Genomic DNA, 14,680 nt, shown 5'->3' with positions numbered 1-14,680 from the left:
GACTGGGCAAGGTGGAGCTTTGGTATGACCCAGTCAATGGCTGTTCTTACTATTTTGCTTTTCTGAAGCAGCAGACTGTTTACTGTTCTCCTCGTCTAACTTACATAAGAAAGTCAAGAACACAAGTATGTCAGCTTTAAAAGAATCTCAAGTTGTCAGTTGTTTAGGATGGCCTAAGTCTCGGGTATTTTGGCTGCTGCCAGAACAGCTTGGTAAAGAGCCATTCCACTTCCTGGGGAAGGGGTGTGTGTGGATAAATCAGTCCTTTGAAGTTCTCTATCACAAGACTGTGACAAGAGTTGTACACAGTTCTTATTTTATTTTAAAAATCAGATGGTTACACACAACTAATCAAAGACAGCTCACTGCTGAGTTTACAGATCCAGGTGAATGCATTGCTGTTCCAACTGCTATCTGGAAAGGTCCACTCACTGCAGGGCTTACAGAAGACAAATTTAGCTGCAACAGTCCAAGGTGTAGAATCGATACTCAAAAGCAGTGTCCAGTATTTAAAGACTTCTCACCCAGAGCAACCTCTGCATCCACAGTGGGTGCACTCTATGATTCTCCCCTATAAAACAAAAAACAAGCATCCTAATCACCACCTTACACAGAGAGCAGATGTTCTCGAAGGGAGAAAAATACCTGGTTCAGGAAGCCAGATGCTCAAGTTGGAGAAAAACTCCTTTTTAATAAGGTGAGACTTTATTAGGTACACTTTTCTGTTGCTTTTAGGCATTCTTGTTCAGAAATTACCATCAAAATTATCAAGAAGGGTCACAGAAGCCTATAGGGCTATAAGCAATGGCCTATGGGCACTTGAACTTTACAGGCACTTTGCAGAATCTGTCATACAACAGCAGGAGCCATAGACAACTGGTAGAGAGTGCACGGGGGTGCATGTGTCCCCCCGATGGGGGACACTGATGCTGTTGGTAGGGCTGGTGCCAACAGTGGCTTCTGTGGGTGCCCGAGATTCAGGAGGCACCAGTCACTCATGGCAGGAGCCTAGACTGGCCGACCCAGGAGATCTCTTCTATTATTACATTCTTACTACTGTTTGGCCAAAAAGCACAGTAGGACTCTGTTACCTGGGATTAGGAAAACAGCCAATCTTTTCTTACCACTTCCAGCTTGCTTTTTGGGACCCTGCAGATGCAGTTCGTTCCAAAGTTGGTATCCCGGGTCTGAATGCAACGCAGGCAGCAGAGGTTCTCATAGCCCTGCTTCTTCCACTTTGCAATCAGGTTTTTGTCAGCGTATCCTTCTCTGATGCAGTACTCGTACAGCTCTGCAGACAAGATGTGGTAGGTAAGCACCAGACTGTACTTTTATCTGTCCTCACTTATTTGAAAGCATTAATCTCTGCTCTGTATCTTGTTCTTACTGGCTTCACTTGCTAACAACTAGAACTAAGCAGAGGCAAACACTAGGATTGTGTGAAGCTTCAGTCACTGATTCTATTCTGAGGAGATTTGGCCCAATTAGGTGGCCGATTCTAATCAGGAGACCCATTAATCTCTCCAAATCGAGTCAGAGAGATTTGACAATTCTGCCATAGACACAGCTTTACACGATTTTTCTATGAACCTCGACATACCAGGCGCGGCTTGTCTCAACGCCAAGGTGGTGGGATGGATGGAGCGTCCCACAGTGGGGGTGGGTGGGCATATGCTTGGCGGCGGGCCTGGAAGTGCTTCGGGGTCTGCTGCCAAGCATGCGGGGGACCCCACCGCACTCCCGTGGGACACTCCATCCACCCCATCTCAATGTTCATGAGCCGCGTCTGGTACCTCGAGGTTCATTGAAAAAATGTGTAAAGCTGTGTCTATGGCTGAATCACTGATTATCCAAATCGGAATCTAATTTTCAGATTCAGCCGAATTGAACTGGGACAGTGATCCGAATCACTGTCCCCCAAACCGGGCCAAATCAGAATAGAGTACTGCCCGCTTCGCACGCCCCTAGTAAACACATGCTGATTTTTTTTAAAAACAATTTAATCCTTTCCCAACTGTAACTTTCAGGTTTCCATCCACTGGCTAATTACTCAGGCACCACGCACTAAAACTGATAATCTCACTGCAAGAGCAAGTAATTTGGCTTCTTACCTCTGCTAATAGCTTTCCTCTTATAGAAAAGGTCAAAGATATAACGTGTTTTCTGATGGTGAATTCTGAAGATGGGCCACAAGGATTCCACCTTCCTCTTTCCTTCATGGGGCTCTGTCTCCGCTGAGAATGAAAGGACACAGAAATTGGATCTCGGCTCACTTGCATCTTTTTAGCCTACAAGTCAATGTACCTTTATGCATTCATAAAGAGCCAGTGCTCTGAGAAAAAACTGCAGTTTAAGGTTTGTGAAAAAAAATAGGATTCACTGCAGACGGGGTACAAATGAGAGATGTCGAACTGATACAAGATCAGAAGGAAACAGGCATCATGGTAAGGACAAGGCAGGTATGAAGAAACATCTTAAGTCTCCAGAAGAACAAGAGTGGTAGCAGACTAGAACCAAACAGTGCGAGGCTTTGCTATGCAAGCTGCTCCCTGTAGAGATCTGACAGTGTACCTCCACCCTGCCCTGCAGCAGTCTCAGGTCTTGAGTGGAGTGCACCTTTGTTGCTTACCTTCTCTCATCTTTTGATCCAGCTCATCCAGTGTTGGCTCAATCAGTTCCCAGCCGTCTGGAGGAGGCTTCCTGCTTCTCTTTACTTTAGGCATCTTCTTGCTTTGGGAGCTCTGGAAAACAATTAGGTAAATGCAGATTGTCAGGCTCAATTTCCAGATACCTTGAAATCATGACACAATGTTGGTAAAAGTAGGGGACCATAAGTATTTTAAGAAAATTTAGAGGGGGGGGGCATGTGCACACGCACACTGCGCGCACTGGGTCAGGGTGTAGCAGCGTGCAGGACTGGAGCAGGTGTTGGGAGCATGGTGCCTGTCAGCAGAGCTGTGGCCTGAGCCTGGGACGTGCTGGGGAGTGCGGTGCCTCTTGCACTGGGGCTGTGATGCCAGCCGAGCTGGGGATACTATAGGAGCTCTGGCTGACACAGCTCCAGCCCCACCCCAGCACCTGTAGCCACATCCTGGCCATGTGCCCACCACCCTGGTTAGGGCAGGGCACAGCTGGGCTCTCTGCATGGGGGCTGCAATGCAGCTGGCCCGGCCCAGCTCAGCCCCGGGGTGCACACGCACAGCCAGGATGTGGTCAGTGTGGAGCAGCCAGAGCTCATGCAGTGCTCCCACTCCAGCCGGCTCCCTGGCTCCAGCGGCAAAGGCACCACCACGCTCCCCCCGTGTCCCAACAGCTGCTCCAGCCCCGCAGCTCCCAGGAGCAGGGCCCTGTGGGGCAGCACGGCACACGCGCACAAGCACAGCGCCATGGCCTCGCGGCTCCCAGGTTCCCACCGGTCTGGGACTTTTGCTTGAATTTTCTCCAGCGGCCGCTGTGCCGAGACAGCCTCCGAAGCCTGGGGCTGCCCCAGCCAACCCGGGACCTGCAGTCACCCTAGGCAGAAGGAAGTCGTAGGAGCTTTTCATCTACGGTTTTCTGTCCCCCACTTTAGCAGAGAAAATAACTTTTCCATTTGGAAACCATGTAAATTAAGGTCAAAGAAGCGAGGCAGCAATCTGACCCAAATTAAGAGTCGAACGAAGCGACAACCTGACCCTCGAGCTACTTTCTGCGAGCGCTGCAGCGACGCATGTTTGCAGAAACAAACCCCCTGCTCTCCGCTCGTTCACAAACCCCTGCTTTTGGGGGCGTTCATTTCAAACGCTCTTAACTCCTCGCCCTTCCGCGGGGCCGGCTGCTCCCACATCCATGCGGCTTCCCAAAATGCCGACGGGTCAGGCGTGAACAGCGATTATGAAACACGCAGGAAAGCCAAGGCCGCCTCGCAAGCGAGAGGGCCGAGCGCGGAGCGGGCCTGCGCCAGTCGCTGGTTTCCCTGTTCGATGACCGCACCGGAAGCGCCTCTTTTGCTTGTTTTCCTCCCCAAAAACCCCACGTTCGGCCAACCCCAAACAATAAGAGTTTTGCCGCTTCTTCGGGCATTTCTAACACAGGGAAGACAGGCTCGGCCCCCATTCAAGCACTCATGACGTGACAGCTTGTATCTAAGGACTCTGCTGCAGGGAGGAGACGCGCGCTCCCGCCGCAGCAAGGGCCCCACTCACCGGTCCGGCGGCGGCACTTCCGCCTTCTCAGCGCGGCGGCTTCCCTATGACGTCACTGGCCGAGGTCCTTCCTCCGCGCAGTCGCTTTAGCGACTCAGGGCTATTGCGCGGCAGCCTCTCGCCCCGCTTGGGTGGCCGCTGCGACGCCTGAGACAAAACCCCCCGGACCCTCCGCGCGGGGTCGCGGCTTGCGATCGGGTGGATAGAGGCTTCCTCACTAGCGCTGTGCTGAGGGGCCCGGGCCGGCGGCACCTAGTGGTCAGGCACCCCCACGGACAGCCCTGCCCTGAGGGGCCTGGCGAGGGCCCGCGCCGCGCGCTGCAGCCCAGGGCTGGGCGGCTTCCGCTTCCGGGTCGGGGTTTTGGGGCGCTCGCTGCAGCTGCCACCGGAGCCGCCATCACCGCCGCGATGCCCAAAGGAGGTGCGACTGGGGGAGGCGGCGGGTGGGGGCGCCCGCGGCATGATGGGAGGGGGGGCAGCCGCGTGCGGCGGGGGGGCACCCCGGGGCATGATGGGAGGTGGGGGGGCAGGTTATGGGGGGGACGCGGGGCATGATGGGAGATGGGGCGCAGGCTGTGTGGGGGGGGTCGCCCCAGGGCATGATGGGAGGGGGGAACAGGCTGTGTATGGGGGGGCACCCCAGGGCATGATGGGAGGTGTGGGGGGCAGGCTGTGTGGGGGCGCCCCAGGGCATGATGGGAGGGGGGCAGGCTGTGTAAGGGGAGGTGCCCCAGGGCATGATGGGAGGGGGGGCAGGCTAGGCTGTGTATGGGGGGTGCCCCAAGGCATGATGGGAGGGGGGCAGACTGTGTAAGGGGAGGTGCCCCAGAGCATGATGGGAGGGGGGGCAGGCAGCACCCTGGGGCATGATGGGGGGTGGGGTCCTGGGTGCAGCCCCTAGGCACCATTTGGGGGTTGTAATGGGGGGTGGGGTCTCCAGGCCTGGGCCCCGCCCCCCTGATCCCATTAGTTTCCAAGGTGCTGCCCTGCCCCCCTCCCGCTGAGGGTCCCTCCCCTCGCCGTGGTCTGCACGGGAGTGGGGAAGGGGGGACCCGCCCTGCCACAAAGCCCCAGTGGTTTCTCACCCGCCCAGGGGGCTCCTCGCTGCGCCCCCACTGCTGAGCGGGGACAGACCTGCCCGTGTCCGTCACGCGTGCAGCTGCCGGGTGGGACGGGCAGCGCCGCTGGGTCTCGCCTGCCCCGTGGTTGGAAGCCGCTCCTCTCCCCTGCTTGTCCTGGGCCCGTGGTTTCGGGGCGCTTTGCAAAGGAGAAGAGTCGTGCCGCCGTCAGACAAGGGGGGAGCTGAGGCAGAGGTGAATAGCTGAGAGCATCGTAGCCCGTCAGCGCTGCCGTTGCCTCGGTCAGACCGTGGGCCCGTTTTGCCCGGTCTCCTGTGTTACACGCTGGCCGGGGCCCCCTTCCACATCCCTCGCCGTTGATCTGTGACCCACGCCCCCTTCCCTGGTTCTTGTTATTTGTCCCTGTGTTTAGCTGCTAGTCTTCAGTGAACTCCCTGATGAAGGGGGGCTTCTCGTGTTTTCCTGTGGGCCTTGGCTTGTGTTTTTCCCCCTGGCATTGCAAAAAGGCCTGTGGCACGGGCAAAGGGCGGATGCTGAAAGGGCGAGCGAGCTGGGTGTGACCAGGGTTTTCCCCGGCTCCTCTCCTACACGCAGCCTCCAGCATTGAAGATCTAGGATGTTCGTATTCAAAAGTTGTGCCCATCACGCCTATCCTCAATAGCTCCTGGTGCAGCTTTCCTTCAAGAGTGGGTCCAGTCCCTTTTTGACTCTGGCTGAGCTGTCAGCTTCCACCACCTCCAGTGGCAACAACTTCCACCCGTTAGCGACTCGCTGGGTGAAAAAAAGATATATATTTTTTTGTCAGTTTTAAACATACAACCTACTCGTTTCATTTTGTGACCCTGAATTCTCGTATTGAGAGAGAAAGAGTAAATAATAAATCCCTGTTGACTTTCTCATCACTGCTTAATATTGTGTTAACTTGCCCAACACGATTCGGCAGGTCAGTGGTGGAGTTAGGAAGGGGACTCGGGCTGTCTGATGTGCAGGGATCCTGGTTTTCTCTGATTTAACACCCCCCCTCCCCAGTTTTCAGTTAAAAAAAAAAGTTACCCCAAATCCACACTTTTCCACAATTAAAATGAAATACCACTATATGTATATCTGTGTATTGGTAGTGTTTCATTTAAATCACATAAAAGTGTGGATTTGGGGTTACTTTTTTTTTTAACTGAAAATTGGGGATCTTTTTGAAATCAGAGAAAACCAGGATCCCAGCTGATGTGTAGTGATGCCTTGAGCAAAGGTCTCCCTGACACGCTCCTGGTGAAATAGCCACCGACTGCGTAATTCTTGGGACAGCCGCACCTCGTTCCGGTTGATGAGATGGCAGCACAAGTCATTTGGGTCGTAAAACATTTGTCCATTGTCCAAAGCGGGCTTGAATATAGATCAGGGAAAGCTCAATTCTCATCAGTTGTGTTCTTTATATCTGTGGGACTTTAACAACATTTAAAGTCAAGATCAAAAGATTTGACAGCTGGTTTTATTTTTAAAAGACGCTTTAATTTTCACTGTTGTAAGCTGGCCTTTGAGGTAGAAAAGCAATTTATGAAATGGTCTACTAGACAGGAAAATAGCTTGTATTGTGGTAATACTGTAGCAGATTAGTTTTTCAGACCATATAGCATAAAGTATCAAATATGGGGTCTTAATAGTTCCCTTATAATTTGTATCATTGTACCGGAGCAAGAAGATTAGTGGTACCCAGTTTTGATGGCATCTCTGCCCTGGCAGCTGTTGTAAGCTCTGAGAAGAACAGGGATGTTAAATCCTCCTTTAACCATGGCGTCTTGGGTCAGGAACAACAGAAACGAGGTGAGAGCAGAGCGAGCACCGAGAGCTGGACCTCAGTGTTGGAGTGCGGTGCCAGTGGCCGACGCTGGCTCCTTGAGGGAGTGAGGCCTTTTGATAACGTTGCTGTAGAGAAAGCAGCTCTCCTGAAGGAAAGACATGGCCGTGCAAAGGTTCTGCTCTCCGTGAGCCTCCCCAGAGCCCTGCGAAGGAGGGCACAATGTGGTCCCCGAGAACCGCTGGGCATACTTCTTTCAAGCTGCCTGCTATTCTAGCTCTGGCTCTCAGCAGTCTGCCTCGGCGCCGTCTATGCAGGGCTTTCGCCCTGGACAGACAGGGTGAGACAAGGGACCTGGTTAAGAAGAAGAGATGCCCTTGCAGGTAGCTGGGGCTTATTCAGACCCCTTGCCTGGGAGTCACTGTCCCATCCCACCCAGGCTTGGTGGGACAGACTCCTTTCCCAGTCCAAGTCAGCGGCTGAACCGCAGTCAGCCCCAAACAGGCTTTTTGGCCTGTGCGGAGCCAAATGCGGCATTGTAGGGGTGGATTGTTCGGTCCCTGCTGTTCAGCAAGAATGGGCTAAGTCGAGTGCTAATGAGTCCCCTGAGGATAGCGGGTGTGCAACCTTCCCCCGCACCCCAGCAGGGCCTGAGGAAGAAACGAATGTTGCTGTGGTCCCTCTCCCCCTACAGAGCCACCCTCTGTAGAAGTAGGGCCCCTTCCTCCTGAGCTGCAGGGGTGAAGAGGGAGAGATCCAGGGGTGGAGGCATCCCACTGCTACTTCCAGCAGCTCTCCAGAAGCTGACAGGGGGAGAGAGCCCTCTCGTGCAAGCTAGTTAGCCGGACGGGTGACAAGGCTCCTGGTGACCGGGTTATGCTGTGCACGCTCTGCCTGCAGGAGAAAGCCCGGAGGCTGACTTCTCACTGCAAACAAGTTTCCGTCTCAGGCTGCCCTGTGGTGTCCTACCCAGGCTGACAGGGGCTGTGCTTCTCAGGCAATGCTTAGCTTCAGTAACCTCACGTTGATCGCCTGAGGTTTGAAGCACCTGATCTCAGGGACAGGGGATCAGTCTGAGAAGCTGCCTTCATTGCTTCTTCTTGCAGGTTGTTTGGGGTGGGGGGGGGGGGGTCCTGATCTAGCAGCTGTGCATAGAGGAGGGTCTGATTCCAGCATCTCTTCTCCAGCTGGTTCATTTTGGTCTTAGTCCTCGCTTGCAGCCATGCAGGGCCTGGGGAATGGAGTTTATAGGAAAACCTCTATCACAAGTGCCCTCACTCTGTGTTCTACGGCAGCCACAGCTTCCTGCTGGGTAGGGACAGCAAAGAGCAGCTGTGGGATTTCTGATTGGTTGCCAGCCCAGGAAGTGAATCATAGAGGCAACATGTGTGGGTTTCAATGCCTGGGGAAGGAGAGCGTAGAGCATCATGATGAGCTGCCTGAGCCCTTGGAAGCAGCATTTTCATCTGACAAACAAGGCGGCCATGGCAGGCATCAGCTTATAGCAGTCAAGGGCGGGGGCAGTGCTAACTGCCCTGATAGCTGGCTGACTGCAAGGCAGGGAAAGCTGGACTCGACCAAAGCTTTTCTGGGTCCTCTGACTTAAATATGGAACTTTAAAGAAGTCCCTTCTCTGGAAGGGGGGTTGTTAGCAGCTGAGTTGTCTGGCTGGCTTTCCTCTGAACGATTTCGTGGTTCATTACAGTTCATAGATTTCATAGACATTAGGGCTGGAAGGGACCTCGGAAGATCATGGAGTCCGGCCCCCTGCCCAAAGGGCAGGAAGTCAGCTGGGGTCATAGGATCCCAGCAAGATAAGCATCCAGTTATTACAGTTCTTTAAGGGGCACAAAGCTGCTCATCTAGGTTGGTGAATTGGATATGTCTGGTGTCTTTCATTGTTCTGGAAGAAGAGCTGTCTTGGCTGCTACTTTGCATAGCCAGAGCCGAGAGACAACGGCCGGGGGAGATCAGAGCTCGTGGAAGCTTTGCACTAAATCAACTCCTGACCTAATTTCTTTGTGCAGGTAGAAAAGGAGGCCACAAAGGCCGTGCCAGGCAGTACACCAGCCCCGAGGAGATCGATGCTCAGCTTCAGGCAGAGAAACAAAAGGCTCGGGTAAGTGTTCTCCATGATCACGTGCTTAGCAGGAGAAGCTGTGGGCCTCACAGCCCATGGATTTTTTTTTTTACGTTGCAGCTCAGGAGCAAAAGCAGCTTAGAGGGCTTTCTATTAGTCACAGCATAGAATCATGGAAACGTAGGCCTGGAAGGGCCTTGGGAGCATCTTGTCTCTTCCCTGCCCATGCTCAATTGGGACCATGCCCAGGAGATGTCCGTTCAATCTGCTCTTCAGAACTCTCCACGGGGGTTAATTCCGTGACAGTCCCAGATGGCTTTTTCCGGCATTTCTCCACCTGAGCCCCTAGATCATCTTTCCTAATGTCCTCCCTACATCTCCTTTGTAACAGAGGAACATGATTTTTTTTCTCATCCTCCTTCCAGTGATCATGGAGAGCAAGATGCATCTTGTTCATGGGTGCAGTACAAAAAGAGGCCAGTTAAAGGGGCAGGCTACTAATTCTGCCGTTTTCTTCCCCCAGGTGCCCTCTTAGTGTTCTCACTGTGCTCACTCTCTTTCAAGAGTCACTGCTGATTTTCTGCCATTGCACCAACTTACCTTTTTCCTTCATCTGCTGTAACTTTGTAGGAAGAGGAGGAGCAAGAAGAGGGGGGTGAAGGAGCCACTGGGGAACCCCGAAAGGAGAAGAAATCCTTAGATTCAGATGAAAGTGAAGAAGACGACGAGGACTATCAGGTACCACAGCTTCCTGTGCATTTAGCGTAGCTAAACAGGCCACATTCTCAGAGTGGAACAAACCTGCTAGAGCCTGCATTAATTTTTCCTCATTCCTTTGCTGGCTTCAGATACCAGGTTTAAAGGAGTATGTTATCCTTAAAAGCTAAGCTTAGCATGTACTGTCCTTACAGTTAATCTTCAGCCCACTGGTAGTTTTGTTCCTTGCAGTAGACTGAAGTGGAAAGAACAGTAGTAATGGCTGTGGTTTGCAGCAGGGCTAAAGATGTGCCATAAAGTAAAATGCGACTGGGAGGGAGGTTTGTAACCTGGGAACTGATTCTTTCTCGTACCTGTGTCTGAGGTGGCCTGACACTGTCTTTGTTGGGCAACGTACAGGTCATTAGGCCTTGAATCTCCTGGTCCTGTTGCTGACCTTTCTGTCCTGTTTGTGAACCCTAGCAAAAGCGCAAAGGAGTGGAAGGCTTAATAGACATAGAGAATCCCAACCGCGTTCTGCAGACAACCAAAAAAGTGACTCAGCTGGACCTGGATGGCCCCAAGGAGCTGTCACGGCGAGAGCGGTAAGAGCCCTCCTCTTGCCACCTGCCCAAGGCGCATGGGGTTTGCCCCCCCCACACCCCACAGTTGTAGTGTGTTTTGTCACCAGTGAACAGACTTCTCCTGGGGTGAAACTGGCATCTCAGCAGAGTCTTTGAATTGTGCCCTGGGAAAGGCTGAATGGGTGTGAAGATGTTGATCAGGACACACTTTGAATCAAGGTTTCGCTGGGCAGACCACTTAGCTGAGATGAGATCTCCTTACCCAGGCAGCAGCTGGAAGAGTATAGCCCCGCAGCTTTGTGAAATGGGTTGAGACAGCAGTCTGATCCCTCTGGGGCTATTCTGTACTCTGGCATCAGGCTTCTAGAAGGCCAGTAATGGACACTACTGATCTCTGTGCATTAAGTGTGAAACCAGCATGCCTGGGAGCTCTCTATTAGGTCTTGGTGCAGCAGGAGCCTTAGAATTGCTAGGAGGTGTCTTCTAGATTCCTGGTGTCAGTGCAGATTTTTTCCCTCTCTACTCTGTTGCCATGTAACTAGTTAGTGCCTGTCTTTCAAAAGAGCAGGCTGAGTCTGCAATTTGGTAGAGACTCCTTAAGGTGGGCGGTGAGGTGAAGCTTGGAGGTAAGAGTAAACTGACAAGGAGGTGTTGCGCTCAGATCTGAGGCAGCTGTTCTGTAATCTTGGGCTAAATCACTCCCTCCTTGTATGCTAGTGTTCCCATTTTGCCAAATGGAAATAGACATGATCCCTGTCTTAGGGCTGCTGGGAAGCAGTCGGATACCATAATAAAGATGGGGAGAAGCCTGTGTGTAAAATGAGCTTGTCTAGCTTAAGCATCCAGTTTCACATAGTTTTCCAAGATGGAGATTGCATTCGGTGCAGTTTCCCACAGGCCCTGCGGCTGCCTGGGAAGGGATTTAAATGTTCTTATCTCCATCATCCTCAATTTGTCAGCCTCTTCGTACAGTGAACAGCAACAGAGATCTTGTGCTCCAAGATCAGAGCTGGTGTCTGGGATCCAGTGCCAGAGGCTGCTGCTGCAGATCACACCTTGTCCTGATTCCCACTCCAACCTTCCCCCCAATCTCTAACCTTGCCCATGTGTTTACATGGAAACCATGATGACCAGCATCTTTCACTCCAACAGGGAAGAGATAGAGAAGCAGAAGGCAAAAGAAAGATACATGAAGATGCATCTAGCTGGCAAAACAGAGCAGGCGAAGGCAGATCTCGCACGACTAGCCATCATCCGGAAGCAGAGGGAAGAAGCTGCCAGAAAGAAAGAGGAAGAAAGAAAAGGTGAGTAGCGCAGTGCCTCCTGGTATCCATCCCCCTGCAGCTGAATATCCTCCCTGAGCTGTGAACTTTACCTCCAGCTGGGCCGACCCAGGGTTCTCTTTCTGTCCTAAATGCGTGGTGTTCCTGTGGGCCATCAGACAGCTCTTCCATCCAACCCTGGACTCAGCTGCATTTTCCTTTGCCTCCACAAGCTGCTATTGCTGCTTTATAAAGTGCTGGCTTAGTTCGGCAGGCAGTAGGCAAACTTAAAAAGATGTTGCCTTGCGTATCTGCAGCATTTTCAGCCTGCCATACAAAGGCAGTTTTCCAGACCCCTTCCCTACCCCTTCCCGCCCTGGATTTTCACACCCGTTGCACAAGTCCTCTAAAGCAGTGGTTCACCACCCCATGGGTCATGACCCAAAAGTAGGGGCCCCAAGAATATATGAAAGGGTCACGAACAAACTAAAAATGGATCAACAAACTTTAAAAGTGGATCCTCCTTTAGAGGAGGAAAAAAAAGGGAAACAGTGGGTTTCCCCTTGTAGCCTGGCAGAGATCCAGTCTGGAAGGGGCTGCTTGGGGCTGGAGAAGCAGGAGGAGGGTGATCAGGTAGGGGGTGCTATGTGCATGTGCACACATACATGTGGCAGCCAGACAGCATGGAGAGCAACTCCCTGCAGGTAAATTTATGGGGCGGAGCGGGGGCACAGACTGTGTCAGGGGGGTATGTGAGATACATGTCCCCTCAGATTTGTGCACCCACCTTGCTGCCAGCATCGCTGCCACCCCTATGCCAGCCACACTGCCAGCAGCGTGATGAGTAATGGATGGGGAGAGGGGATTGTGCTGCCCTCGCCTCCTGTCACCAGCTGCTCACATGCCGGGCTGTGCCACCATGGCCTGGCCACTGCTCCCCTCAGGCCATGCTCTGTCCTGGAGGAGAGGTGGGGTGGCAGGCAGTGCAGGCAGCCTGAGAGGAGTGGCAGCAGCAGTAGCAGCCAGGCCATGGCAGCGGGGTAGAGCTGCAGCTTGGCACACAAGTGGCTGTTGGCAGGAGGTGAGGGCAGCACAGCACTTGCCTCCCATGTCTGTTACTCCTCACACAGCTGGCATAGGGGTGGCAGCAATAAGTCTCACTGCCCCACTCTGTCCTTGTGCACTGGGTCCCACACAGTGGGCCACAGAAGCAGCTCCTGCCCGTGCCGGACTAGGCAGGCTGCAGGCCCTGTGCCTGCTGTGGCTGCACAAACGTGGGGGGGCACACATGCCCCCCCATGCCCTACAACCCTCTCTGCCACACATGGGTGTCGGGGTCGGGGGCAGTGGGTTGGGAGTGAGGGGCACCAGCAGGGCCAGGGGTCTGTTTTCTGCTTAAACTATTTACTAGGTCAGGACTGGACATCAACGTTTACAAGTAGGTCCTGGTACAAAAAAGGTTGAGAACCACTGCTCTAGTGAGTCCGTGTACGTGGTGCATCAGGATTGTGCGTCAGGGGGACCAAGTGGCTGCAGGACTCAGTAACGGGCTGCAGACTTATGCATCTCCAGGGCAGGGACTGGCTCTAAATTCAGCCTCAGTATCTAGCAAGCCAAAGTTGTCATGAGATTCGGATCCCATCCCATGTCCACGTTGCACCAAACATCTCCACCTGGAGTAACTGTGTGGGCAGCCACAACAGAGAGGCCGAGCACTGGGTGCACCATAGAGGAGGAGTGGCTAAATGGGCTTCCTTTTCTGGGCTGGTCAGGCCAGCTCTGGTTCCCCATACGCAGCTGGAAGCCTTGACACATCTCTTCCTTTCTTTCCCTCCCTAGCAAAAGACGAAGCGACCACAGCAGGCAAAAGAATGCAGTCACTATCCCTGAACAAGTAAGCCCAGGCCATGCTAAAGGAGGAAATGCCAGGGAACTGTGCCTGGTGCCTGCCAGAGACTCTGTCGTGTCGCCTACCATAGATGCCACATAGGGTGTACTGCGGCATCGAAGTCACTTTCACCTCCAAGAGACACTGATGATGTGTTTGTCTTCATCTTGGCACAGAATTCCATTTGGGGCTAGGGGGGCAGCTGCTACCTTGGGGGCAGAACCGCGCTCAACAGCAATTCTCTGTGTAACCGTTTGGAAACCTGAATGTTTTTAGGATTCGGAGCATGGGTGGGGGCAGGGCAGGGGGTGCCAGGGGAGGGGGAATGCTTCTGACATTAGACTGCGAGGACTAGACCATGGGAGCGGGGGGCTGAGGAGAGCCCCAGGGCCAGGCCTGCATCTCCAAGATCCATTTCTGCAAAGGGCCCATGAAATTGAGCTGCAGAAAGTTGCAAGACTAGTCTGGGAGCTGACTTCATGGCTGATCCTTCTGGAGATCTCTTCATTCCCATCTCCATCCCATTTTCCCTCCCTAGCCCCCCTCTCCCTCCTCTGGTTTTGGTTTTCTGTTTGGTTTTTGGGTTTTTTAGTTTTCCCCCCCTCCTCTGACTAGGGATAGTGTCAGCAGCTTTTAATCGCACCCTTCTTTGTTAAAAGAACTTTCATTGACTCTCTGATGCCCAGGTAACCCCCTCCCCGCCCCGAAGCTTGGTAAATTGAAAAGAAACTTGTATATTTGGCTGATTAAAATTTAAATTATCGTAAGCACTCGGTCCTGGTCTTCTGTGCGCAGCACTCAATGATGGGGAGTCTCTGGGTCTGTGCGACGTGCACTTGCTACTTACCTCTGGCTTGGCCATAACACGTGCTAGCCAGAAGCAGCAGTGTGTGGAGCAGGGAGTGGTTACAGGATGGCAATAAGGCGTACAGGGAAGTGACCAGCAATGGGTGGATTCTTGTCTGTCACTTGACCAGCATCACGTAGGACCTCAGTGGCTGAGGCAAGGAGGACCTCCAACTGCCTTCCCCAGAAGATGCTCCCTGCGTCACTCACTCCTCACCCCACACACCCTCCAGTCTCTGCAGCAAAAGAAGCAAGAAATCTGCAGCCAG

General features: G+C 53.1%; 2 protein-coding genes across 2 annotated transcripts; one reads left to right on the top strand and one right to left on the bottom strand.

Moving 5' to 3' along the window:
* Nucleotides 1-299: 299 nt before the first annotated feature.
* Nucleotides 300-4,291, bottom strand: BUD31 (BUD31 homolog). Its single transcript, XM_014604306.3, has 5 exons — nt 4,185-4,291; nt 2,630-2,741; nt 2,112-2,234; nt 1,125-1,291; nt 300-571 (listed from the first exon to the last, which is right to left on the bottom strand). Exons 2-5 carry the CDS (start codon nt 2,721-2,723, stop codon nt 521-523), a joined length of 435 nt encoding a protein of 144 aa, XP_014459792.1. The 5' UTR covers nt 2,724-2,741; nt 4,185-4,291; the 3' UTR covers nt 300-520.
* A 207-nt stretch (nt 4,292-4,498) lies between these two features.
* On the top strand, nt 4,499-14,332 carry PDAP1 (PDGFA associated protein 1). The gene is made up of 6 exons (XM_006272686.4): nt 4,499-4,605; nt 9,083-9,174; nt 9,766-9,873; nt 10,315-10,436; nt 11,568-11,719; nt 13,517-14,332. Exons 1-6 carry the CDS (start codon nt 4,593-4,595, stop codon nt 13,573-13,575), a joined length of 546 nt encoding a protein of 181 aa, XP_006272748.1. The 5' UTR covers nt 4,499-4,592; the 3' UTR covers nt 13,576-14,332.
* Nucleotides 14,333-14,680: the final 348 nt, after the last annotated feature.

This window comes from Alligator mississippiensis, chromosome 13, assembly GCF_030867095.1.
Source record: "Alligator mississippiensis isolate rAllMis1 chromosome 13, rAllMis1, whole genome shotgun sequence".
Classification (NCBI taxonomy): Eukaryota; Metazoa; Chordata; order Crocodylia; family Alligatoridae; genus Alligator; species Alligator mississippiensis.
Note: the sequence above shows the minus strand (reverse complement) of the source record. Positions and strands in the feature narration are given on the sequence as shown.

Coding starts and splice junctions, on each gene's coding strand:
- BUD31 (XM_014604306.3), bottom strand. CDS start 2,723: ATGCCTAAAGTAAAGAGAAGCAGGAAGCCTCCTCCAGACGGCTGGGAA. Junction 1,292..2,111: donor GAGGAAAGCTATTAGCAGAG/GTAAGAAGCCAA, acceptor TCTTGTCTGCAG/AGCTGTACGAGTACTGCATC. Junction 572..1,124: donor CAAAAAGCAAGCTGGAAGTG/GTAAGAAAAGAT, acceptor TTTGTTTTATAG/GGGAGAATCATAGAGTGCAC.
- PDAP1 (XM_006272686.4), top strand. Junction 9,175..9,765: donor CAGAGAAACAAAAGGCTCGG/GTAAGTGTTCTC, acceptor GTAACTTTGTAG/GAAGAGGAGGAGCAAGAAGA. Junction 10,437..11,567: donor GAGCTGTCACGGCGAGAGCG/GTAAGAGCCCTC, acceptor TCACTCCAACAG/GGAAGAGATAGAGAAGCAGA.